The sequence below is a fragment of the Hemiscyllium ocellatum genome, chromosome 16 (genome assembly GCF_020745735.1).
Source record: "Hemiscyllium ocellatum isolate sHemOce1 chromosome 16, sHemOce1.pat.X.cur, whole genome shotgun sequence".
Classification (NCBI taxonomy): Eukaryota; Metazoa; Chordata; class Chondrichthyes; order Orectolobiformes; family Hemiscylliidae; genus Hemiscyllium; species Hemiscyllium ocellatum.
This window is the reverse complement of record NC_083416.1, coordinates 35,517,315-35,542,337: the sequence shown is the minus strand read 5'-3', so window position 1 is coordinate 35,542,337 and position 25,023 is coordinate 35,517,315. Positions and strand designations below refer to the sequence as shown.

Here is a 25,023-nt window from a genome sequence, read left to right as displayed (position 1 = left end):
ACAGTTCCTAAATATTTGATAAGCACTTAAGCTGTCTAGGCCCTAATCTTCTGAATTCCTTCACCAAATTCCTTTGCATCCCACCTCAATTACTTCTATCAGGCCCTCCTTAAATCCCAACTCTTCGTCCAAGCATTTGGTCATCTCATCCCTCCTTTTGTCAAATTGATTTATTTGCCTCAGCACACATTTCTGTCAGATTATACCCCTGTGAAGAACTTTGCAACATATTTCTACATTAATGGTGAGATAAAATGTCAGCTCCAGTTGCTGCTATACCTACAAAAATACATTTCAGATCAATACTTCAATTTGAACGTACTATTTTGCTTCTAAAAGTCTTAAACTATAGCTTTATTCATAAATTCCATATTCTTATTGCTGTTAGATAAAGATGTTTCTCCTGAATTTTCTGATGGATTTCTTGATGCTTAGCCTATATTAATGCCCTATAGTTATGCTTTTCCCCACATGAAGAACATTTCTCCATGTATCCACTTAAAAAAAAAGACTTCTATTGTTTTCAAGACTCTGTTCAGTCGTCCGTCAATCTTCTTTTCTCATGATGGAAATGATCCTGTCTGCCCAGCCTCTCCTCAGATCAAATTACTGCAGACGCTGGAATCTGTACTGAAGCACTGAGGAAGAGTCATCTCGAAATGTTAGCTTGCTGCCTTACCATGCATGCTGCCTGCCCCGCTGTGATTTCCAGCGTTTTTTTGTTTTCGATACTGATCCTCTTCTGATATGCATACCCAAACATTTCTGTTATCATCTTAATAACCCTGTCTAAAACTTCTCCAATGCTTCTTTTTCCAATTTGTGATATAGTGTTCAGAACTGCATGCCATCCTCTAATGCGGTCTGTACAATATCCAACACTGGATGTAGGCTTGCTCGCTGAGCTGGAAGGTTCATTTTCAGACATTTCGTCATCATACTAGGTACCATCATCAGTGAGCCTCAGGGTGAAGCTTCATTCGGGCATTCACTGATGATGTTACCTAGTGTGGTGTCGAAACATCTGAAAATGAACCTTCCAGTTCAGCCAGCAAACTACATCCAGAACCTTAACCTGAGCTACAAATCTTCTCAAAACTCGGTAATATTCAACACTGGTTTGGTATAGCTTCCCAACTTCTCAATTATATCCCTTTAGAAGACTTTTTTTATATAGTCTTGCTAACCAGTGGTGATGTATTTATATTTTGGATCCCTTTATTCCTCTATCCATTTTGACTTGCAGCTTTCAAGTAATAAGTGACATCCCTATTCTTCATACCAATAAAAACTACCTTGAATATTCTGTTTTGAACTTTATTTGCTAATTATATGCCATTTCAACAAGTTTATAAGAGCACAAGAACACAGAGCTAGGAGCAGGAGTAGGCAATTCAGTCCCTCAAGCCTGCTCTGCCCCCTGACTCTCTTGAAGTTCTGTTATGCTGCTGACTATGAAGACAAGTGAAAAGTACTTATTCAGTTCTTCTGCCATTCTTGTTCCCCATTACTACTTCTCCAGCCTCATTTTCCAGCAGTCCAATGTCCAGTCTTGCCTCTCTCTTGTCCTTTGTATACCTTAAAAAAACTCTTGCAATCTTCTTTTATATTACTAACTAGTTTCCTCTCATTTTTCATCGTTTGCCCTTAATTAATTTTTTAGTTGTTCTCTGCTGGTTTCTAAATGCTTCCCATCCTCTGGTTTCCCACAAATCTTCACCACATTAAATGCTTTGTCTTCTGATTTTATGCTGTCCATGACTTCCCTTGTCAGCTATGGTTTCCTTATCCTCAGTTTAGTACGCTTCTTCTTCTACCTTGGGATGAATTTCTACTCTGCCTCCTGAATTACCCTCAGCAATTCCTCTCTCATGTCTTTGTTGTTACTTTTACTCAACTGTAATGTCATTACATCTGATTTCAGCTTCTCTCTCTCAAACTGCAGGATGAATTCTTTCATTTTATGGTCACTGCCCCCATGTGGCTTCTTAATCTTACATTCTTTAATCAAGTCTGCCACATTACACATCACCAAATCCAGAAGAGCTTCTTTCCTCATGAATTCTAACACCAGCTGCTGCAAAAATACACCTTGTAGACTTTCCACAAACTCCTTTTCTCCAGCTATAAGCCTGACTTTCCCAGGTCATCAACATATTGTAGTCCCTATGATTATTGTAATTGGGCCTTTCTTACATGCCTGTCATATTTATTTTGTTCCCACATCCTAATTGCTGCTCGGAGGCCTGTACATAACTACCATTAGGGATTGTTTACTTTGTGGTTCATCAAATTTACCCACACATCTATACCTTCCGACCCTTGCTTCTTGCTTTTGATTTAGATTAGATTCTCCACAGTGTCGAAACAGGCCCTTTGGCCTAACAAATCTACACCGCCCCTCCAAAGAGAAACCCACCCAGACCCATTCCCCTACCCTGTATTTACCCCTGACTAACACACCTAACACTATGGACAATTTAGCATGGCCAAATCACCTGACCTGCACATCTTTGGATTGAGGGAGGAAACTCACACAGACACAGGGAGAATGTGCAAACTTCACACAGACAGGCAGGAATCGAACCCAGTCCCTGGTGCTGTGAGGCAGCAGTGCTAATCACTCAGCCCTTTCATTTCTTATGAACAAATGAACCCTACCCACTCTGCTGATCTGCCTGTACTTTTGATGGGACGTGTATCCTCGCGTACCTAGTTCCCAGCCCTGATCCCTAAGCCATGTTTCTGTGCTGCCCACAACATCGTAGCCCACAATTTCAATCTGCGATCCAAGCTCATTTACCTTGTTTCGTGTACTGCTGATATTTAAGTACAACACTCTCAGCCCTGTACTGATCACCCCTACTCATAGTTGTCCCCTTATTTGCTGTGCCTGAAGTTAGAATCCTGACCCTTACCATACTGTTTGTTGTATTACTTGTTCTGAAAACTTTAATAACGTCTCCTGACCTCGCCCCCTCCTTTAAAGTGCTTGTGAACTCAATTTACCTTGATTTGCAGCATCAGTTCATCAAATTAGTTTGAATGCTTTATGTGTTAACATATAAAGCCTTTCAGTTTGTTATATTGATGAGTTTCCCTACACTTTTGTGGTTCTTTGGTATAATATGACATTCTATCCCTTTATTTATGAGTAACAATCAATCCCATCACTAACCAGCAATCCCACTTTCTCCTTCACCTTTGATTTTATCCCATGCAACTGAACCCACCACCTTTTAGTTCAAAGAGAGGCACAGGAATCTGTGGAAGCTCAGGCTTGATGGACTTAACAGGGGCACCAGGAAGAAAGGAACGTGGAAGTTTGAAGAGCCCTTGATTACTAGATTGAGATTGTGACTCACTTTTTAAAATTTATTCATCTGTAGTGTGTGGCTATCACTGAATGGGCCAGCATTTATTGCCTGTCCCTAGCTGCTCTTAGCAAGTGGAGGTGAGCTGCCTTCTTGAACCGCTGCAGTCCACATGCAGTAAGTTGACCCATATTACCCTTAGCTGGATGTAGACCCAATGACAGTGAAGAAATGGTGATATAGTTCCAAGTTAAGTGTGTACAAGAAACCTTTCTGATTCAGTATGTGTAGTAACTAATAGAGAAGGTACAAAACTTGACTTAATCTTGGGAAATAAGGCAGGGTAGGTGACTGAGGTATCAGTGGGGGAGCACTTTAGGGCCAGCAACCACAATTCTATTAGATTTAAAGTAGTGATGGAAAAGGATAGACTGGATCTAAAAGTTCTAAATTGGAGTAAGGCCAATTTTGACAGTATTAGGCAAGAACTTTCAAAAGTTGATTGAGGGCAGATGTTTGTAGGTAAAGGGATGGCTGGAAAATGGGAAGCCTTCAAAAATGAGGTAATGAGAGGCCAGAGACAATATGTTCCTTTTTAAAATCACACAACACCAGGTTATAGTCCAACAGGTTTAATTGAAAGCACACTAGCTTTCAGAGTGACGTTCCTTCATCAGGTGATTGTAGAGGGCTCGATCATAACACAGAATTTATAGAAAAAAATTTGCAGTGTGATGTAACTGAAATTATACATTGAAAATTGATTGTCTGTTAAGCCTTTCATCTGTTAGAATACAGTGATAGTTTCACTTCTTTCATGTGTAAATCACAAAATCCTTTTTTTTAAGTTGCATTCTCGGGTGAGCTGCTAACAATGGTGATAGCTAGACAATATGTTGAAGGTGTTAGCCCCCTGTGTTCTCTGTCTATGACCTGATGTCAATTAGATTGATTCTAATCTAAAAGGTGAGATAACAGAGTTTTACATAAATTCATGCAGTTTTTGAGCTCAGAGTTCTACATGAATGTATGCAGTTTTTGAGCAAAGTGCAATGTAACTCTCCAAGTACAAATTCACCCCACAAAATACATGTGTGCATGTGGGTCTTTTCTGAGTGTGTGTGTCTGTCTGTCTGGGTGTGTGTGTGTGTGTGCTACGACAATGGATGAATGGGCACCACACAACAATCAACAGACTGGAGGATTCCCTCCCAGTTGGGGAACACTTCAGTGGTCCAGGACATTCAGCCTCGGACCTTCAGGTGACCATCCTCCAAAGTGGACTTCGGGACAGGCAGCAGAGGAAAGTGGCCGAGCAGAGGCTGATAGCTAAGTTCGGTACCCATAGGGAGGGCCTCAACCGGGACCTTGGGTTCATGTCACATTACAGGTGATCACCATTGAACTACACACACACACACACACACACACACACACATATTCCTACACACACACACATTCTCACATACACACGGATACAGGTGCACACAGACGCGCACACAGACACCCACACACACCCTTATAGACACACACTCCCACACTCACACACGCACCCCCTCACAGACTTAAGCTACTCTGCAATCACCACACACACACACACACACACACACACACACACACACACACTCTCACACTCACCATCCCCACCCCAGACACACACACACAGACAAAGGCCCACATGCACACATATATTTTGTGGGGTGAATTTGTACTTGCAGAGTTACATTGCACTTTGCCCAAAAACTGCATACATTCATGTAGAACTCTGAGCTCAAAAACTGCATGAGTTTATGTAAAACTCTGTTATCTCAGTTTTTAGATTAGAATCAATCTAAACATCAGGTCATAGACAGAGAACACAGGGGGCTAACACCTTCAACATATTGTCTAGCTATCACCATTGTTAACAGCTAACCTGAGAATGCAACTTTTAAAAAAAGGTTTTGTGATTTACACATGAAAGAAGTGAAACTATCACTGTATTCTAACAGATGAAAGGCTTAACAATCAATTTTTCAATGTATAATTTCAGTAACATCACACTGTAAATTTTTGCTATAAATTCTGTGCTACGATCGAGCCCTTCACTATCACCTGATGAAGGAGTGTCGCTCCGAAAGCTAGTGTGCTTCCAATTAAATCTGTTGGACTATAACCTGGTGTTGTGCAATTTTTAACTTTGTACATCCCAGTCCAACACTGGCATCTCCAAATTATGTTCCTTTTAGGGTGAAACGCAGGGCTGGTGGCTGTAGGAAATGTTGCATGACTAGAGAAATTCATGCTTTGGTGAAGAAAAAGAAAGAATCAATCATATGTCAGGTGCAGACAGCAGGGATCGAGTGAATCTCTTGGAAGAGTATAGAGGCAGTAGGAGTATACCTAGGAGGGAAATCAGGAGGGCAGAAAGGAGACATGAGATAGCTTTGGCAAATAAGAATCCAAAGAGATTCTACACTGCGTTAAGAACAAAAGAGTAGCAAGGGAGAGAATAGGACCTCACAAAGATCAGCAAGACTGCCTGTGTGTGGACCGTAGGAGATGGGGGAGATACTAAATGAGTATTTTGCATGAGTGTTTACTGTGGAGACGGATATGGAAGATAGAGAACATGGGGAAATAAATAATGATATCTTGAAAATTGTCCATATTACAGAGGAGTAGATGCTAGATGTCTTAAAATGCATAAAAGTGGATAAATCCCTGAAACCTTATCAGGTGTACCCTAGAACTCTGGGGGAAGCTAGGGAAGTGATTGCTGGGCCCTTGCTGATATATTTGCATCACTGATAGCCATAGGTGAGATGCTGGAAGACTGGAGGTTTGTTAAAGTGGTGCCACTATTGAAGGAAGGTGGTAAGGAAAAGCCAGGGAACTATAAACTGGTGAGCTTGACATTGGTGGTGGACAAGTTGTTGGAGAGAAAATTGAGGGACAGGACTAACATGTATTTGGAATGACAAGGACTAATTAGGAATAGTCAAATAGCTTTGTGCGTGAGAAATCATGTCTCACTAATTTGATTGAGTTTTCTTGAAGAAGTAATGAAAAGGATTGAGTAGGGCAGAGCAGTGGATTTCATCTAAATGGACTTCAGTAAGGCGTTTGACAAGGCATGGTAGACTGATTAGCAAGGTTAGATAACATGGAATACAGAACTGGCTCAAAGGTAGAAGACAGAGGGTGGTGGTGACAGTTGCATTTCAGACTGGAAGCCTGTGACCAGTGGTGTGCCACAAGGATCAGTGCTGGGTCCACTGCTTTTCATTATTTATATAAATGATTTGGATGTGAACATAGGAGGTGTAGTTAGTACGTTTGCAGATGGCACCAAAATTGAAGGTGTAGTGGTCACCAAAGGAGATTACCTCAGATTATATCAGGACCTTGATCAGATAGGCCAGTGGGCTGAGGAGTAGAAGATGGAGGTTAATTTTGATAAATGTGGTGCCACATTTTGGAAATGCAAATCAGAGCAGGACTTATTCACTTAATGGTAAGGTCCTAGGGAGTGTTGCTGAACAAAGAGACCATGAAGTGAAGGTTCATAGTTCCTTGAAAGTGGAGTTGCAGGTAGCCAGGATAGTGAAGAAGACATTTGGTATGCTTGCCTTTGTTGGTCAATACATTGAGTATAGGAGCTGGGAGGTCATGCTGTAGCTGTACAGGACATTAGTTAGGCCATTTCTGGAATACTGTATGCAATTTTGGTCTCCCTGCTACAGGAACGATGTTATGAAGCTTGGGAGAGTTCAGAAAAGATTTACAAGGATGTTGACAGAGTTGCAGGGCTTGAGCTTTACTGAGAAGCTGAATTGGCTGGGGTTATTATTTTCCCTCGAACATCAGAGGCTGAGAGGTGACCGTATAGAAGTTTATCAAATCATTGGGGCATGGATAGGGTAAATAGCAAAGGTCTTTTCCCCAGGGTTGGGGAGTCCAAAACTAGAGGGCCAAGGTTTAAAGTAAGCGAGGAAAGATTTAAATGGGACCGAAGAGGAAACTTTTTCATGCAGAGGGTGGTACATGTATGGTATGAACTGCTAAAGGAAATGGTGGAGGCGAGTACAATTGCAACACTTAAAAGGAATCTGGATCGATATATGTACAGGAAGTGTTTAGAATGATATGGGCCAAATACTGGCAAATGGGGCTCGATTAATTTAGAATACCTGGTCGGCATGGACAAGTTGGACCGAAGGGTTTATTTCTGGACAACTCTGCGATGCTAAGTTAGAATAGTGGGTGGGTTGAAGGTGAACTTGCACTTGGTGGAAGTGGTTGTGGTTTGGAAGAAGCTGTCTAAGATTCATTGGTGAATTTCTGCAGTACATCTTGTACATAGTACATACTGCTGCTACTTAGTGGATGGAGTGGATGTGATGCCAATCAAGCTGTCTACTTTGTCCTGGATGCTGTCAAGCTTTTTGAGTATTCTTAAGGTGCACCCATCCAGCCAGGTGGGAGTTCTCCATCACACCCCTGACTTATGCATTGTAGGTGATGGACAGGCTTTCGGAAGTCTAGAAGTGAGTTACTCGTCGCAGTATTCCTATCCTGTTCTTGTAGCCATTGTGTTTATGTGGTGAGTTCAACTGAGTTGCTGGTCAATCGTCACCCTCAGATATTGATAGGTGGGGATTCAAAGATGGTAACACCACTGACTGACAAGGGGCAGTGATTAGATTGTCTGTTATTGGCCATGGTCATTGCATAGCACTGTGTGGCACCACTGTTACTTGCCACTTGTGAGCTCAAGCTTGGATACCATCCAGATCTTATTGCATTTGAACATGAACTGTTTTACTAACTGAGGACTTGTGAATGGTGCTGAACATTATATAATCATCGGCAAACATCCCCACTTCTGATCTAATGGTGAAGTGGGGGTTATTGATGAAGCAGTTGAAGATGGTTGAGAACAGATGCTACTCTATAAACCCCCTGCAGAGATGTCTTGGAGCTGAGTAGACTGACCTCCAACAACTACAAACCATCTTCCTACATGCCAGATGTGACTCCAACCAATGAGACTTTGCATCCTAAAGTGTATTAATTCCAATTTTGCCAGGTTCCCTTAATGTCACATTCGATTCGATGTGGCTTTGATGTTAAGGTCTGTCACTCTCACCTCACCTCTGGCATTCAAATAAAAACTGTATTGTCTTCCAAGCTCTTGCGAATCATAAATGTGCAATGGAAATGAAAAATGTCTGCAAATCCATCCAGAAAATTACGGCTCATCTCATTATTTAATATTATGCCAACATGTTCTGTCTCTCTAGCAAATACAAAAACAAATAATTACTTTATATTTCTGCTTTCCCTCTACCATAACTATTGGTGTTATCCCATCAATCCCTTAATGGTCCTATTCCCATCACAGCCTTAGTTTTTCATTTGTACCTTTAAAATATTTTACAGTTTTGATTTATGCTCCTTGATAATTTAATTGCAACTTTGTCTCCCTAGTGGTTGTTTCCATTTCTCTCCCAATCTCTTCATATTCTCTCGGAAGAAACCAATGGAGTAAAAGTTATGGGTAACAACAAGGGCCTCTGCAGTAGTGGCAGAGTACATGTGAAATACATAAAAGAGGCAGCCATACCACAATGCAGTATTGACCTTTAAAATCATCTTAAGATGCTTCCTGAAATGCAGAGGTTCATTTAGTAAATGGCAGTAAAACTGAAATTACATGAAAGAACAATACCCTAGTTCAACAGTTTGATGAGATCATCATGTGGTAGTCTAGAACTTGAATATTGCTGGAAGGAAGACAGATATGCTATCAAACTCTTTCTTTTGAACTCATCAGGACAGAGATAAGTGAAACAATTTTTAAAGGAAACAACAATCTATACTGTATGATAAACAGTTTGCTGCTCGGTTGGAAGTGGACCCTGAGTGTTCAAAACAATGTCCTGGAGAGCAATTATCCATCTTGTTCTGTTTGATCGAAAAAGATACAGTACTTCAAGACAGAGTTTTTGGAAGATTAATATTATAGCATTCCTACCAGCAGGAAGACCACAGCATCATTTTAAGCAGCAGGATATCATTACAATGTCAAAAGTTTACATTGCCACTATCCATCAAAAGTTTGGCACTGAAATGTATAATGATGACATAAAAAGAAAAGGCAAAATATGAATTATAAATGCAACTGATTGCATATTTGCATCCTGATTTAAATGTACTGATACATCTTAATACAATTACCTTTTTCCTTGCTTCAGATGATAACTGAATTGCTACAGAAGATTGACTTGTGTCTTAAAACCTGCCTTACCTGTTTGGAAAGCACTGTGATTATGCCCTATTTGTCCTCCTCTAAGAATATACATACGTCAAACAGATACATACAGTGCACCCAACACTTAAATAACAGCAACAACAATATTAGACTTTGTTTCAGACTTTTAAACAATATATTGCAACAAGATTCACTACAGGAAAATGCATTCAAATTGAAAACCATCACATATTTCTAATGACTGGACAGCATTTTCTTCTCAAAACCTTTCACTGTTGCATAAATAAATTGTAAGAAAATACTTGGGAAAACAATGCAGACAATGTTGAGCTACGTTCAAAGGGGTTAGGTTAGAAATAGAGTTGAATGCACTTTTAAAATTCATTGCTAATGATAACCATTTATTATAATATCAAACACGAGTTAGAAATATCACTGATTAACAGCATATTTTCCAATATTTGAGTGCTTGTTAATGGTATTGGAAATAAAATACTTATTTTAACATTTACCCAATTCAAAGAATAAGGCTATTCATGTTGAAGGTTTGCTTATCACTATAATGCAGTAGAAACTAAACCCAAGGTAAGATTTTGCAACCAGTGGCAAAAGAATGACACTAATTATTCACTTCATTTACCTTTAGCAAAGACATTTACAGATCTTTGCACTACAAATTGTGATTATTACGTGCCAAAAAATACTGCAGCACCATCAACAAGTGATGGAAGAGCCATGTGAATAGGTCAAGTAATGTTGTGTCTTTAACCAAATCCTTTGAAATCTTCCTAACAATGCAAGGTCTAAACCAAGAATGTAAACAAAAATCGTTAATTCAAAGCCAAATCATGTATGGAAAGCAAATTAATGAGAAGCAGAAAACGTGATTGAAAGTTAACAAGCAGGAAGAAAAAAATTCTTTGAAATCTTTATTTGTAAAACTTGAATAATAATAAAATCTGGAGGGATGTTTTGTAAAAGTGCTTTTTTTTTTGCTAGTAAGGTTTATCATTCAGAGTTCTCTGCCTAAAGGGAGGTCCTTGGTGATAATTCATCACATAGCAACTGAAAATATTCAATGGAGGCTAGTAGCTGAAAATGTGTTGCTGGTTAAAGCACAGCAGGTTAGGCAGCATCTCAGGAATAGGGAATTCGACGTTTCGAGCATAAGCCCTTCATCAGGACGTCGAATTCCCTATTCCTGAGATGCTGCCTAACCTGCTGTGCTTTAACCAGCAACACATTTTCAGCTGTGATCTCCAGCATCTGCAGACCTCACTTTTTACTAAATGGAGGCTAGTATCCTGTCACCAACTCACCCTTTACTTACAGTTGCACAGTTTATGGACTCTGACCAGCCAGCACAGAGCCAGTTCCTAGAGTAAGGAGAATTCCTGAAGCCCCCGTCTATATCTGTCAGCCAGAACTCCCTGACTGGCACTAGTTAACAGCCCGAATCAAGGAACTCATATTCAATAAGATCTGCCTGGCCAACCTCATTCCAATCACTATAGCAGCGAAGTGCTATGATTTCTTAATATGGTAGGATAAGGAGATAGGCCTCAAATGGAATGGGGATCTAACTCCATTCTATTGGTAACACTCTAATCTACACACTGGCCTCTAGCCAACATCACCTCCACCCTCTATACCCTTGAGCTTATTTGTCACAATACTTATCAATGACATTGAAAAATTTTCATCAGCTATACATTGGTTTGAATAGGGAATCAGAATTATATTGCAATACAAGTTAGTCTATTTACTTAATAAACTATAGAAGATTTTGGCAAGATTATCACAGAACTGTAATATGTGCTAAAACAGTTTTCATCTTCCCCTGTGAAGCACTCCCTTCACACTGTAGCTCCTCAACCTTGCTATTTGTGACATTAGCACCTCAACTATTCATAGCAACATAGGGGACTGCTGCATGTCCAAAAATGTTAACTGAGGCTACTGGGCATTTGCCTCCACTGCCTCCATGTAATGATAGTCATACAAAATTTAAGAAATTACTCTAGACCCACTTGGGCTCAATTGGCTTTTAAAAGTACTAATTCTCTGCCAGAGTCACTTCGAGAGCCTTTAAAATGGAATGATCACCAATGCAATGCCATGACCTCTCAGGACAATTCTCATCTTTGATGATTCAATCAAACCAACGTCTAAAGGTAGCTTCTCTGTTATCTGCCACCCCTGGTTACTGGATAGCCTTGTCTAAGTACCAGTCCCTGTGCCTGGTCCCCTCTGTGCCTTTCTGGCACTTCTCCCCTTCCCCTCCCCCACAACCCACCTTCCCTCCCCTAACCTTGCAACCACCTTCCACCACCATGCTGCCCTCGTGCCGCTAGCAAAATCACTTGCAACAATTGGAATTGGCTTCTGACTTCAGGTTGCTTGCTTAGAAATTGCAAGAGGAGCATCCACTGAACTTGTCATTGGCTCCTGGTGAAATCTGTATCCAGCATAATAACGTCAGGGGCCTAACCCAATTTCAGGTTCTGTGATTTTACCAAACCCCGCCACCACATCACCACTGCCATTGACTCTATTCTTTAACGCCATCTAAATTGCAGAGGGAAAATTCTAGTCAGGGTGTCGAGGATTTTTAAAATAATTCAGAATCATTCATTAGTTGCATTAATGCACAATAGTCAGTTTCTTAGTAAATTGAATAGAAAACTTGTTTTAGTGCCTTGCATTCAACACAAAGTTTACTTCAGTGCCTCTTTAAGGCCCCCAGTGGTGACCAGTCAATCTGAGAGCATGGCCAGTTCTGTGAGCAGGGTTCATTTTCCAGTGCAATATTTTTATACTACTGTAAGGTGTTTTTTAATATAAATTCCACACTCTTCTGCACTTACTTGGCTGACTTTGTATAAATTTCACCAAAAGGTCAATTATGAGGAAAACCCTTCCTTAAATTCATAATATTGTTCTCCCTTTAAATGGTACTTCTGTTGAACACAGCTTTGAAAGAAGATCACAGAATTGCCCATGAGAATTATCAGAACAACAATTTTCATGAAAATGAGATGTTGGTATGGATATTTATATGACCATACTGATAAAAATCAAAAGAGCTGCCTAAGTATTAAATGTTCATATTGTAATAATTTCATATATTTGCAAATTGTGCTAAATTGATAACTTGTGTTATTCTGGGAAATAAGTCTATTTAACCCACTACCATGCACCCTAAAAAGGTTCAAGCCTGTAAATTATAACATGCGTCTAAAGCCTTTCATTACTCAACCTTATAACTCATTCATTCTCCTGTAAATATACTCTGAGTCTGGGCAAACACTCGGGTTGCAACTTCCAGGAGAAAATATTCCACATTCACATCTTCCAAGTGCTTCACACTTTAAGCCAAGGAACGTAATCGTCAGTTTTCTGTTTCTGAACATTACCTTAGCTGTTATTACCATGGAAATCAGGAACAGGTTAAAGAGTTTTCAGCTGGGGCAGTTGTGACCTTGGCAGCCATGGCTGCGTTGTCTCTATCTTGTAATGTGATGCAGGTGGTAAAGCTCCACAGCTAGCTCCCTGTTGATTTCGGAAAAGCTGTGGCAATTACTGTTAGTAATTGGCATGTAGATGTGTTAAGATGTGTAAATATGGTTTAGTGCTTGATGTCACTGATATGCCGCCTTTGACTTTGTACCAAACCAACCATTTGAGGCTGTTTAAAAACACTCACTAAAAAAGTAAAAGCATTGCACCTTTTTTTCTCAACATTTGGAAAAATCTCTATTAAAATTCAACAAATAATCAACTAAAAATTATTTGAAGTCTGTTCCCTTAAGAGCTCCATTTTATAAGAACCTTGTTTCTATACCAATGGTAATGAATGAGAAAAAGAGCAGAACATGGGTATATCTTATACTTGTAACTTTTATATCTTTAATGAAATTTTTGTACAAAATGAACAGCACCTTAGCTGATAGATGGCAAGCAATATAGGCACCACAGAATTATTAACTAACGACTATTACCAATCAGAGATACTGCAACCACCTCACTTTGAAATTCAATGGCACTATGAGAGCTACATGCTCCTACAATCAACAATCTGGGGATACCGAATTGGTCAGAAACTCAACTGGGCCATCATATAAATTATACAGGTCAGGGCCTGTGTACTTGACAGTGACTGACTCAAATACTGACTCTCCAAAATCTTCCTACCATCTTTACTGCACAACTCAGGCATGTGATGGAACAGTACCATCTGGATGAATTCAACTCCAAAAGCATTCAAGAAGTTGGATAACATCCAAGACAAAGCAACCCCTACTGAATCAAGTTAAAAATCACACAACACCAGGTTATAGTTCAACAGCTTTATTTGGAAGCACTAGTTTTCAGAGCGTACTCCTTCATCAGGTGGTTGAAGCCTCCAAATCATGCCTACTGAATCAGAGCCCCATTCACAACTTTAAACAATAACTGTACCACCAGTGTACAGTGGCAGCAGTGTGTACCATTTATAAGATACACAGAAGCAAATTGCTAGTGCTCCTTCAGCAGCACCTTCCAAACCAGTGACTTCTAATATGAAGAATGTCAAGGGCAGCAAGCTCTTTGGAAAACCAGCATCTACAAGTTTTCTCCAAATTGCAGACCAACCTGAATTGAAACCGCATTGCCATTTTTTCAATATTGTTGAGTGAAGATCCTCCAACTCCCTTTCCAACAGCATTGAGGAAGCACCATCACCACACTGCAGTAATTCAATGATTACCATCATCGTCTCATGTGCAATTAGTGATGGGCAATTAATTCTGGCTTTACCAGAAATGTCCACACTCATAAATTTAAACATGTGCAATGAATTATTAAGGCATTTCATGTCTGTATTCCTCTGTTAGTTGTATTTTTGATTTGTACTACCCTAACAGGGGAAGGTGCTGAGCAGACGACACACACTTTCCCAGAGGGTCAGAATGGAAAAATCACAGTAGATAATGCAAGAAGAGAAGGTAACAGTCAAATGTAGTGACACATAGAGGAGCAAATGGAAAACATATTTACTAATTTAAAAATAAAGGAAAATTTTTAAAATCCTGGAAAGGCTATAGCAATACTATGTCAACTTGCTGGAGGAGAACAGGGTCATGTCAACACCTTGCTCCATGCTCTTACATTGTGCAACTAGCTGCAGGAAAAAAGTGCACTGTTATTGATTTTGTACCGCAAGAAGAGACATTTAACAACGTGTCAATAAAAAGACTCTCTTGCTTCCTGAATGGAACACATCAAGAGATTAGCTCTGATATACTGTGGTGGATCAGAGATTCAACATGTTGTATATTTCAAGGCAGTGCATACCCAAAACATTTCTTAATTATTCATTTCTTACTAACATATATAACAAATCACAGTAAGGTCTAACAGGGCCAATAAAGAAAGCAAAAGAATTAGGTTTTATTTCTAGAGAGATAGAGCTGAAAAGCAGAAACAGTTTGTTACACTTGTACAGAACCTTGTTTAGCCTACACTTGGAGTATTATAAACTATTCTGGTCTTCATATTATAAAAATGATATAGAGGCATTGGTGAAGATGCCAAAATGATTGAGAAGGATGGTAGTAATACTAAAGAATGATACCTATTGGAAAAAACTGGACAGGTGGATAATTTTTATACAAAAAGACAAGACTGTGGATTGCCTTGATAGCGATCTTGAAAAGTGCGGAAACAAAATGTAGAGAGCACAAAAACATGATGTCTGCACTTCAAACAAAAACCAGAAACCAATGTTCATAAATATAAAAGAGACACAACAAACCTGAAAGGGAATTTAGGAGTATTTGGCTTAAAATGTGGAACATGCTACAATAGGGGTACTTGCTATGAATGGAACATATATTTTAAGGAAATTTAGATTCGGAGATGATTTAGAAAGAAATAAAAGCATACTGATAGGATTCCATGAAGAAGTGTAAACAGTGAGTCATGTGGAACATAAACACCAGCATGGACCGACTTGGCCTGAATGATCTGTTTCTGTGCTGGAAATATTATGTCATACATTAATTTCATCATTATGAACTCAGGAATTACTTTTTCTATTGAGGCGGATACCTCTTTGAGGGTTCATCCCCTTTCTGAATACAAATGTATCACAGAAATTAACAGAAATGCAATTGCTATGTTTCCAAAATCTCTATTAATACTGGTATAATGTGTAAACATGTGATCGTGTACACATTGGCAGGAAGAATAGAAAAGTAATTTCCTATTTAAATGCAGTGAGATTGCAGGATTGGGTGGTACAAATGGATTTGGGTGACCTGACACATGAATCATGAGGTATCAGTATGAAGGTACAGCAAGTGATGAGGAAGGTAATAGAAATGTTTTGATTTATGCCAAGAGGAATGGAATAAAATAAGTAGGCAATATTTGCTGCTGTGATAAAAGCCATGGTGAGATCACACCTGGAGTATTAAATACACTTTTGATCTTATTTGAAAAAAAAGTATTAGAAGCACTTCAGAAAAAAAACACTCAACACATTTCTGTGAATGAAAAGCTTATCTTATAAAGAACGTTTGAACAGGTTAGACATGTGCCCATTGAAGTTTGGAAGAATAAGAAGTAATCTTAATGAAACATAGAGGATCCTGAGTGGACTAGATATTGTGGACCCTGTTTCCTTTTGTGGCAGAAACTAGAACTCGAGGACCCAGTTTAACACTGAGATGAAGAGTTTTCTTTCCCCTCCTTCAGAAAGCCATTAGGATGTACAATTCTTTTTGCAGAAACTAGTAGAGACTGGATCAGTTAAGGCAATGTTCGATAGATTTTTGATAGATCAGGGCATCAAGGTTGATAGAGGTCAGACAAGAAAGTGGAGTTGAGATCATAATCAGATCATCCACAATGCTTCAATTGGCACAGCAGGCTAGAAAGGCCAAATGGCTTACTGCTGCTCCTACTTATGTTCCTACCTTCAGGCTCTATTAATTCCAACTCTCACCATATCAGATTTTATGATGTCCAGAGTCATCACTGCAGTTATATTCTCCCATGATCTATTGTGAAGTTAACATTTGTCAAAAGAAAACTTTCTATTCTAAAGCTGGAGGGTGTGATGTATAATGTTTTAGCTAAGCAGAGGCTTTTGATATCTTATATAGCTTTACAAAAGAACAAGTTATGACATAGGGAAAGCCCTTGTGGTGGAGAACTTAGGGATCATCAGTTCTCAGCCCACTACACTCACCAAGTCATATCTCAGTTACTGGTACACTGATTATTAAAATGTCATTCTCTGAAAGTATGCATCACATTTGTATTTGAACAAATTAATATGAGCTGATTTCACCATCATCCCAGAGAGTTTTTTTTCCCCATAAATTGACCACTCTCCCTGAAATATCACTTTCAGTAGATTCACTTGAAACTTTCTGTCCTTGAAGTGTAGCCAATGTTCCATGCTTCTATTGTTCTGGACAAGTTGAAATATTAATTACTTTCACATCCTAAAAATAACAATTCCAACACCCCCCCCCCCCCAACATTCTCTTTAGTTTAATGCAATGACATATGGCTGGATTTTCCTTTCCAATCTTTTGGATCTGTCTTACGCAGGATCTGAAACTCTCATATCATGTAATTTTCTGTGACATGAAATGAACAATCAGAAGTAATTGGAAGCTAAAGGCAAATTTAACTTGCTGTATAAATCCAGCAGCATGAGGCTACAATCTCTTTACCTTGTTTCCTTTTGGCAAATTTACCTCCTTCTGGAGGTAAATATGTAGATTATATAATTGATATTCAATGAATCCTCGACAGATGCATTATTTAAAAACCCTTAATGTAGTGTCAGCGTTGTGGGGCCTGAAGATGTTGATAGCAGCAGGTCAACATGCGTGAGTGGAACATTGTCAGAGTGGCAAACCTCAAGATGTTACTCTGTGTAAAATAATTAGTTCTGATTTGTACTATTTGCCTTAGATGTCAATGCAATTGAATTCAGTTACAAACGAGAAATTCATAATATTCATTTGGAAAGGTTATTACATTGATAGAGCATCGAAAAACAATGTATCCTCACGTTCAAATTTAGAAATGTATTTGCTATAATGATTTCTACTCTCCGGTTTTCTTTGCTTTCTGAGAATGCACGTTTATTCCGCACTGAACAAAAATTGACCACGCTTAACATAAAGCTTCAATTTGTGGTGCATGTAACCTCAGACTGACAAAACGCCAAAACACCTGTTTATAAACATTGTTTTATTTATTTCTCGTGTGGAAGAAATCAGCAAAAAAAAACACGTTGCGAGTGAAGCTGAGGGGAATTCTAAAAAAAACATTCAAAGCGACGAGAACCCACCCAATACATATGCATTGTATAGTACTGCATAGCCTGTGAGATTCCTTGTGCCAATAACACTGAACTTTGCGGCCCCTAGGATCCCAGCAGAAACCTTTGGCTTCGCAGCTCCTGACAGAACATGGCCTTTTTGAACCTTTCAAATGTAGCATCGGTGCGGGTATTCCGCAACCAAAATGTCATCAGCAATTAAACATCGCCAACACCCCCGCCCCCTCCCTGATCCCTCCCCACCCGGCTACTTATTAAACATACTGTCCTGTACCGCACATATACTTCCTTGGGAAAAAAAAACACTTGACATGATCAGTGTCTAATTCTCGAGCAAGTGTCTACTACACAATCTGGTAAAAGACACCACATTCTGTAAAAAAAAACAGGCATTAAAAATAGGGCTGTTCTTGGTGATCAGAAGAGTTTCTTTCACACCCTGTACCATAACAGATGCTTTATGCAACAAATTGTCAAGCCGTTCTCCCGGATCCACAAGCGACTATTTTGTTTTGGCAGTCAGCTGCAGTAAACAAAAATCACCTTCTGTTTGGTTTTGTTTGGGTGGGTTTGCAAGTATTTCAGCAGGCGATTTGTAAACTTCAGGCACACTTCGGCAAAGACTTCAGTTGCATGAGATTTCTATTCTCCACGCCACCCCTCTCCGCCGCCTCCCCCTTACCCCCCAAAAATGGCTCCAGATAAACTACATTGTTCCTTGTGGAGAATATGCCTGGTTTGTGAACATCATTATCTCTACGCCAGTCACAAAGCCTCTCGGGGCCACAGGCTTATTACCGACACTAATCCCTCAGCGCCCCAGCTGCTCGATCTTCCAGCATCATTTAACCTTTTCACCGATTTTCAACATACCGTGTGACCTTGAACACACAACAGACCTCTCAAAGAGCCTCAGTCCCAGGCGTGCCCCTGTCCGTTTATTTTTTCAATAGAATTGTGAGTTACGTTAAGAATAAGGTCGCAGAGAGAGCAGCAACGGCAGCGGAAACGGGGAGTAAAGACGGTCCGTGTAAAATCAGGACAGACCGTTCCCTAAAACGTTCTTCCGCGTTTGGCTAGCAACATACACTTGTCTAAACAATCATGACTGGCTCTACTCACCACCCAGCGCTTGCTTCATAACGAAATCCATGGTGCTGAACTAATTGTCTTCACTACTGATTTAAGGAAATTTCATTCAGCTCTCCTGTTGAATTGCTCAGAGAGAGAAAAAAACGTCGTCAGACCTGGAAACAAGATACAAGCAGAATAAATGAATGTGCTGTGAACTGGCTCAGTTCTCTCACTCACGCTTTTATCAGAAGTTCAACACACAGCCTGGTGTATTTATATTGCTGAGTACAGGCTAATGCTCATTAAACCCAAATATTACGGGACGTGTGTACCGTTGCCTTGGTCTCTGTGAAATGGGATCTGCGACGGCTACTCCTTTTTTCACTTTTTTTTTGGATTGTACAATAACTAAAGGCGTGTCTGTAAGTTCCGGACGCGAAAGGCAGCGACCTACTGGGGAAAGATGCTTCCCTCTAGCGGCGGAGGCGCATTATGCAGCTCTCAGTGTTCAATTCTCGAGTCGCTTGTGTACTTGTCACTTTGGGAGCCGCAGTTATATATACACAAGATCTATGTTTGCTCCCCAGTGCCTTCCAAAATACTGCAGTCGATCGGTGACCTCCCGTAATCTAATTTACTCCCACCACAAAAGCAAGATGCCGCGCTTGTTGGAAACCTGGAATTAAAACAGCAAAATGCTGCAAGTACCCCGCGGGTATTCAGCATCGAGTTTCGCTCATCGATCGGAAAGATTGACTCGTCTTCAGTGTCCACTGACCAGCGCAATGCCAGTTTAATGAGAGTTACCTGTTGACATTGACTTTATTCTTCACTAAATTGAGCAAATCTTACAGGAGTAGGGCTAGATGTTGTCCCTTTTGTGAACAATGTAGAAGTTATTGCAAAGTATGAAGCATCATTAAACAGAAATTTCAATGAATGTGTAATTATTTCATACGGTTCGACTTTAGCCTTCTCCAGCTTTCAGGCCAGGTTATATAGGTACGGCCGTATTTGAGAAACAAAGAAGGTTTTTTTTTCCCTTGAGGGGTGCATCTGGCACATAGATGACCAGTCCCTGCATGGACAGTTCACAAAAGGGGCTCCTGTTATGTCCTCGTCAGTGTATCCCACTTTTTTCCACAATGAAATTCAATGTGCAGTGATATGAACCCAACACAACCACTACAAGTAATCGAAAGGCATGAAGATTCACTTTGTCATTTCAACTGCTGCAGTTTGCAAAGCTGCGCATGCCAACTTTCTAACTCCGTCTGTAAACATTGGGAAGTTACTCTATACAACATTGGAACAAGGGACACGAGGTTCGGCCTATTTACTGGACATTTGCACGCGTGAACCAATTCGTGCAAGGTTAAACCATTCCTTTGTACCGACAGTGTGATACTTAAAGTGCAGAGGCAGTGTCTTTACCCCTTTTAAACTCGGCAAATACTAGTTAAAAAGCAAATTACTGCGGATGCTGGAATCTGAAACCAAAAGCTATTTGGTATTTGGACAGCGTCCCCCTGAGTTCGGTGGGCCTTGGATATGTCTTTCCCGGTAGTATGGAGCCCAGGGGTCTGGAGGAGCTGTAAGCATTTACCAGTCAGGGCTGTTGGTATTGGGTTTGAAGAGTTCGCACAATCATACGCCAAAGGGCGTGGTACTGTGTTAGTAAACAAGCATCGAGAGATTCTGTTTGACTTAATGCTTTAATTGGAGTTGGTCAGCAATAACATAATTCTTGCAGTATTCAGCCGGTGTCCCTAATCTCTAACTGAAGAAAAGTAATTTATTTTCCGCACAGCGTGGTAACGAATCGCCTGAGCAGGAATCTTATCTGATGCATATGCACAAGGATGTAAAAACCTAATTCACACAGCAGCTAATCCTAAAACACTTGCTGCGTTCAAATCTTTTGAACATAAAGTATATGTTTACAGCTCCGATGGAATACGTGGTGCGGATGTATTTGACAGCGGACTTTCTAATTTATATAAAGCGGGAGCGCTGGCTTCTCATCAGAGATGAAAGGTATCAGAAAATCTCACCACGTAGCAATAGCACTCATTAGACTATAAGACCGTTACTGGGCGTGTGTACCAGGAGCTCTTCAGTCAAGTCATGAAGCGCGCACACACACACACAACCTGTGAACATTTTCGCGCTAAACTGACTGGTGAAGGAAACCTCCATGCTCCAGCCCTGACAGTCTATCAATGAGAAATTCCAAGCAAGCTGACTCGCAGATTGATCGATGTGCAGAATGCTTCCACCCCAAGCGCAGAGACTAACGAAGCGGGCAGCCCTGACTAACTGAATCCTGATCCCCTTCAACTTATCGATCCGGACGCTTTTGTTGGACACCGCGGGGAATGGAGCCCAGCGAAGGTTTCCACGACTGATACCACACACACCCCCCACACACAAACACACAGTCTGACCTCCCCCCTCCAAACACACACAATCTGACCTTGCTCATACACTGACACCAGTCGCTTCATTATTACAGGTTCGTCAAGCCATTTAGTTCATATTCATTCTAGGTCTTCAAAACCCACGTTTTTTTATTTGGAGAGGAAAGCGTATTGAACCCAGCCAAGTGTTGTTTAATGGTAATGAGGAGATTGTCCTTCTTATATTACATAACGCCACTGTATAAACAACAGTTAGAAGGGATCAGTGGCTTTTAGGGTCTACACGTGATCAATATTCCTCTCAACAATTTCTCATAAATACTTGAATTAGAGTTTCGAGAGATAGCCGGTGTGAGACCCTCTGCCGTTCAGGAGCTACCGGCAGTCTCTTGTTATCATCTGAACCGTTTCTCTTCTCTTCCTGGGGATGTTAAGTTCAGTGCATGCTGGCCAACAATCTCTAACACAAACTCGCACGTTTAGGTTTATATCCTGTAGTTGCAGTCACCCGTAATGCCCGTGCATCAAATACTGTGCGTTTCTGGCAGTAAGTATTTGTTTGCCTGTTGCAAATAGTCACTGAGCAATCGGTTCGGTTCATTCGCCATTCCGACGTGAAGGTCATTTTCCACAAATCACCTGGTCCTATTGGAATCAGCCTCAGTTTGAGAGGTGTTCAGTCTTGTCATTTTCTCTCACCATTGAGGCTATTCCCATTCTCCGCCTCAGGCAAATATGCATCTTTTATTTTACTGATTAGCATTTCTCTATCTCATATTCTCTACCTGAACAATTTCCATTCATTCCTTCCATACTGAGTGCGGTGCCATCCCTCCCATCTGTTCCTTTTTTCCAGGCTGATAGCCTGTTGTAGCAGTGAGGGACCCGGTATTTCGGTAATCTCTGGATAATGTCTAACCTGAGGCATTTCAAACCTTTCGCTTTCTGTTTCAGACTTCCAGCATTTTCACTACCTTCCCATTTAAAGATAATTGCTGCCTTCTTATAGCTTCCAAGTTATTAGCAAGGAATATGATTGTGTTCTTTCATTTCATACATTGTATGGTGGACAATTTATCCGGATTGGCCGATTTTGAAGATGAATATTAGGGGTTGTTGAGTTATCTTTTCTATTCCAGTGACTGTGCTAGACTGAGGGCTGCGTGTCTTTGCAATGAACGAACAAGTCACATTTCGAAGAAGGAGCTTACTTGTTTAGTAATGAAGCCTTTACTGATTTTAAATTGGGTCCAGGAAACTTTTAAAACAACAAAATGGGAACCGTGACAGACTTGAGAACAAACCCAGCGGGTAAAACAGTCAGAAAGTGAAGCAGAATCCAATCTGGAAGTCCGAAGTGCAGAGTGAAATCGCGGTTATAAACATTCCCTCATTTTCAAACGTTTCCCCGTTTTTCAAGCTGTTCAAGCTTTCGCTACATTGATGGGGATTTTTATTCCAGTTTGGAAACTGGAACGCAGGCGGCTGATCGCCTGAACTGCTCTCATCTTCTGCTGGCTCAGAAAGGAACAGGCTGACATTGAAACTGTAAAACCTGACTGAACCGGCAAGAAAACATCATGCACAGTGCTTTCCTCTGCCATTTTCCCAACGGGGGATGTGGCAATGTATCCATTACTGTAATCAGTCACTTATTATTTGCTGGGAACTATTGTTCCGATTATTATCACCATCTTTAATTTTCAATGATCTGATGTGGTATTAATCCAAGGATTTATATGTGAATATACACAACCAGGAGGGATATGTTAGACCTACACGCCGCCAAAACTAAGTGACTGGAAGGTTGCCCCAAAAAATCTTTTCCTGACATTCTTTAGTTAGCTCAAAAGCAAAGAGACAGATGCAGATCATGAATTTAACTCCCTCTCAAATACCATTAGGCCGAGTTGGAATGACCATGTGCTGCCTTGGCTACAGATTTTTAAAAAATTATTGTTACACGCCTCTGCAGCAGGTAGAAAGTGAACCTAGGCTGCCTATCACTGCCAAAGGAGCCCTTTGCCTTGGCAATACACTGCCCATTTACTTGTAACTCAATCTGAATCATTGGTTAATCTGAGCGATAACCTGGGGGTTTTAATCCAATGTGATGTATCCAATTGCAGGCTGACATGATACCTGTGAAATTACAACAACTGATTACTAAGTTTTTTTTTGTATGATGCACACTGCGAATTAGTATGAATTGTTGGTGAAATCCTGTTGATACATTAGCACTAATAGTACCAATGCCTATTTAGCAGCAACTCTCTCCAGTGTATGGAACTGTTGGTGAGATGACTCAGTCCTAGGTACTGAGCTCTATCTTGTCAGTGAAAACTTAAAATGCCATTATCAGTGATGCCATTCACGCTTAGGACAACTTTGCTTCAGATGTAACCCACCCACAGAGTGACTGTTGAAAACATGATGGGTGACACTGAGAAGAAGGAAAGATATCCTGTCAGACACAGTTCCTGGTCCTTTTCCTTATGAAGCAAATATTCCTTAACCCATTTCAAAGTCTTTCTCTCAGTATTGCAGATTAATCTGTCTTTATGTTATAGCAAAGGTTGCTATCCATACATCCTTGTACAATCTCCATTAGCTAAACCTGATTTTCACTCCCTCTTCACATGAACTCTGTGAATTCATTTCCTATTTTGGAGTACATTCACAGCACTAGACGCCTCTTCAAATGACACTGACACCACCAAATAAACAGGATGAGTTTTAAATTAAGACGTTTATCGGTTACTCTCCAGCTTCCCCAAGTCAGTTTCCCGACACAAACATATAAACTTGCGGCAGAAATAGACCACCGGGGTCCTTCAAGCTTGCACTACTATTCCATTAGATCGTGGCTGATCTGATTACTCTACATTCCTGCCTACATCCAATAACCTTTTGTCCCCTTGCTTATCAAGAATTAATCTAACCCAGCCTTTAAACTATTCAAAGACTGCTATCACCATTGTTTCAGATAGAGGTCCAAAGATTCATGACCTTAAATGTTTTTTTTGGTTAAAATGTTACCTGTAGTTCTAGATGCTCCCAGAAGTGGAACCATTCAGGATCTTATGTGTTTCAGTCAAGTCACCTCTTACTCTCCTAATGTCCAATGGATACAAGCCAGGCCTGTCCAACTTTTCTTTATAAGACAATTAAAATACTGCATATGTCATGACCATGGCTTAGAATGCCAAAGTATTGGTTGAAAGTTTTAACTTGTAATCACATAACATATCTTTTTAAAAGAGGGCTAATCCAGCTAAAGTATGATTGCTGGTGTAATTAAGTGATTGGAGAGAAAGACAGAGAAAAATCAATGGATTGCAATTCCAAGAGTCAAAGTAACTCCAAACAAACTGGGCTGTGATCTATTAAGGCTACAAAGATAATAGGGGCTGATGACCCATAGCTCAACAGGAAGCATCCATCTCCAGATTGTGTTCCAAACTACATGCCCATTTTGTGTTTTTCTCTTTGAAGAATACACAATGACAGAGGTTAAAAAAACAGTTTCAACTCTACTGCAATGTAGTAGTGGGACTGATTGTTCTCATGTGTACCAATCTCAGCTCAAGTGGTCATCATAGCCAAAAAACT

General features: G+C 40.2%; 1 protein-coding gene across 4 annotated transcripts in view; it reads right to left on the bottom strand.

Moving 5' to 3' along the window:
* LOC132823188 (complexin-2) overlaps positions 1–25,023 on the bottom strand; it is a 328,275-nt gene that overhangs the window by 160,926 nt on the left and 142,326 nt on the right. For 2 of the 4 annotated variants that reach the window (XM_060836776.1, XM_060836778.1), the window contains exon 3: positions 19,040–19,164. In XM_060836776.1, coding sequence (XP_060692759.1) covers positions 19,040–19,070 — 31 coding nt within the window. In that variant the 5' untranslated portion in view covers positions 19,071–19,164. Of the gene's footprint in view, positions 1–19,039; positions 19,165–19,323; positions 19,393–19,445; positions 19,465–25,023 lie in introns of those variants that run through there. The other 2 variants (XM_060836779.1, XM_060836777.1) reach the window with 2 other exon arrangements.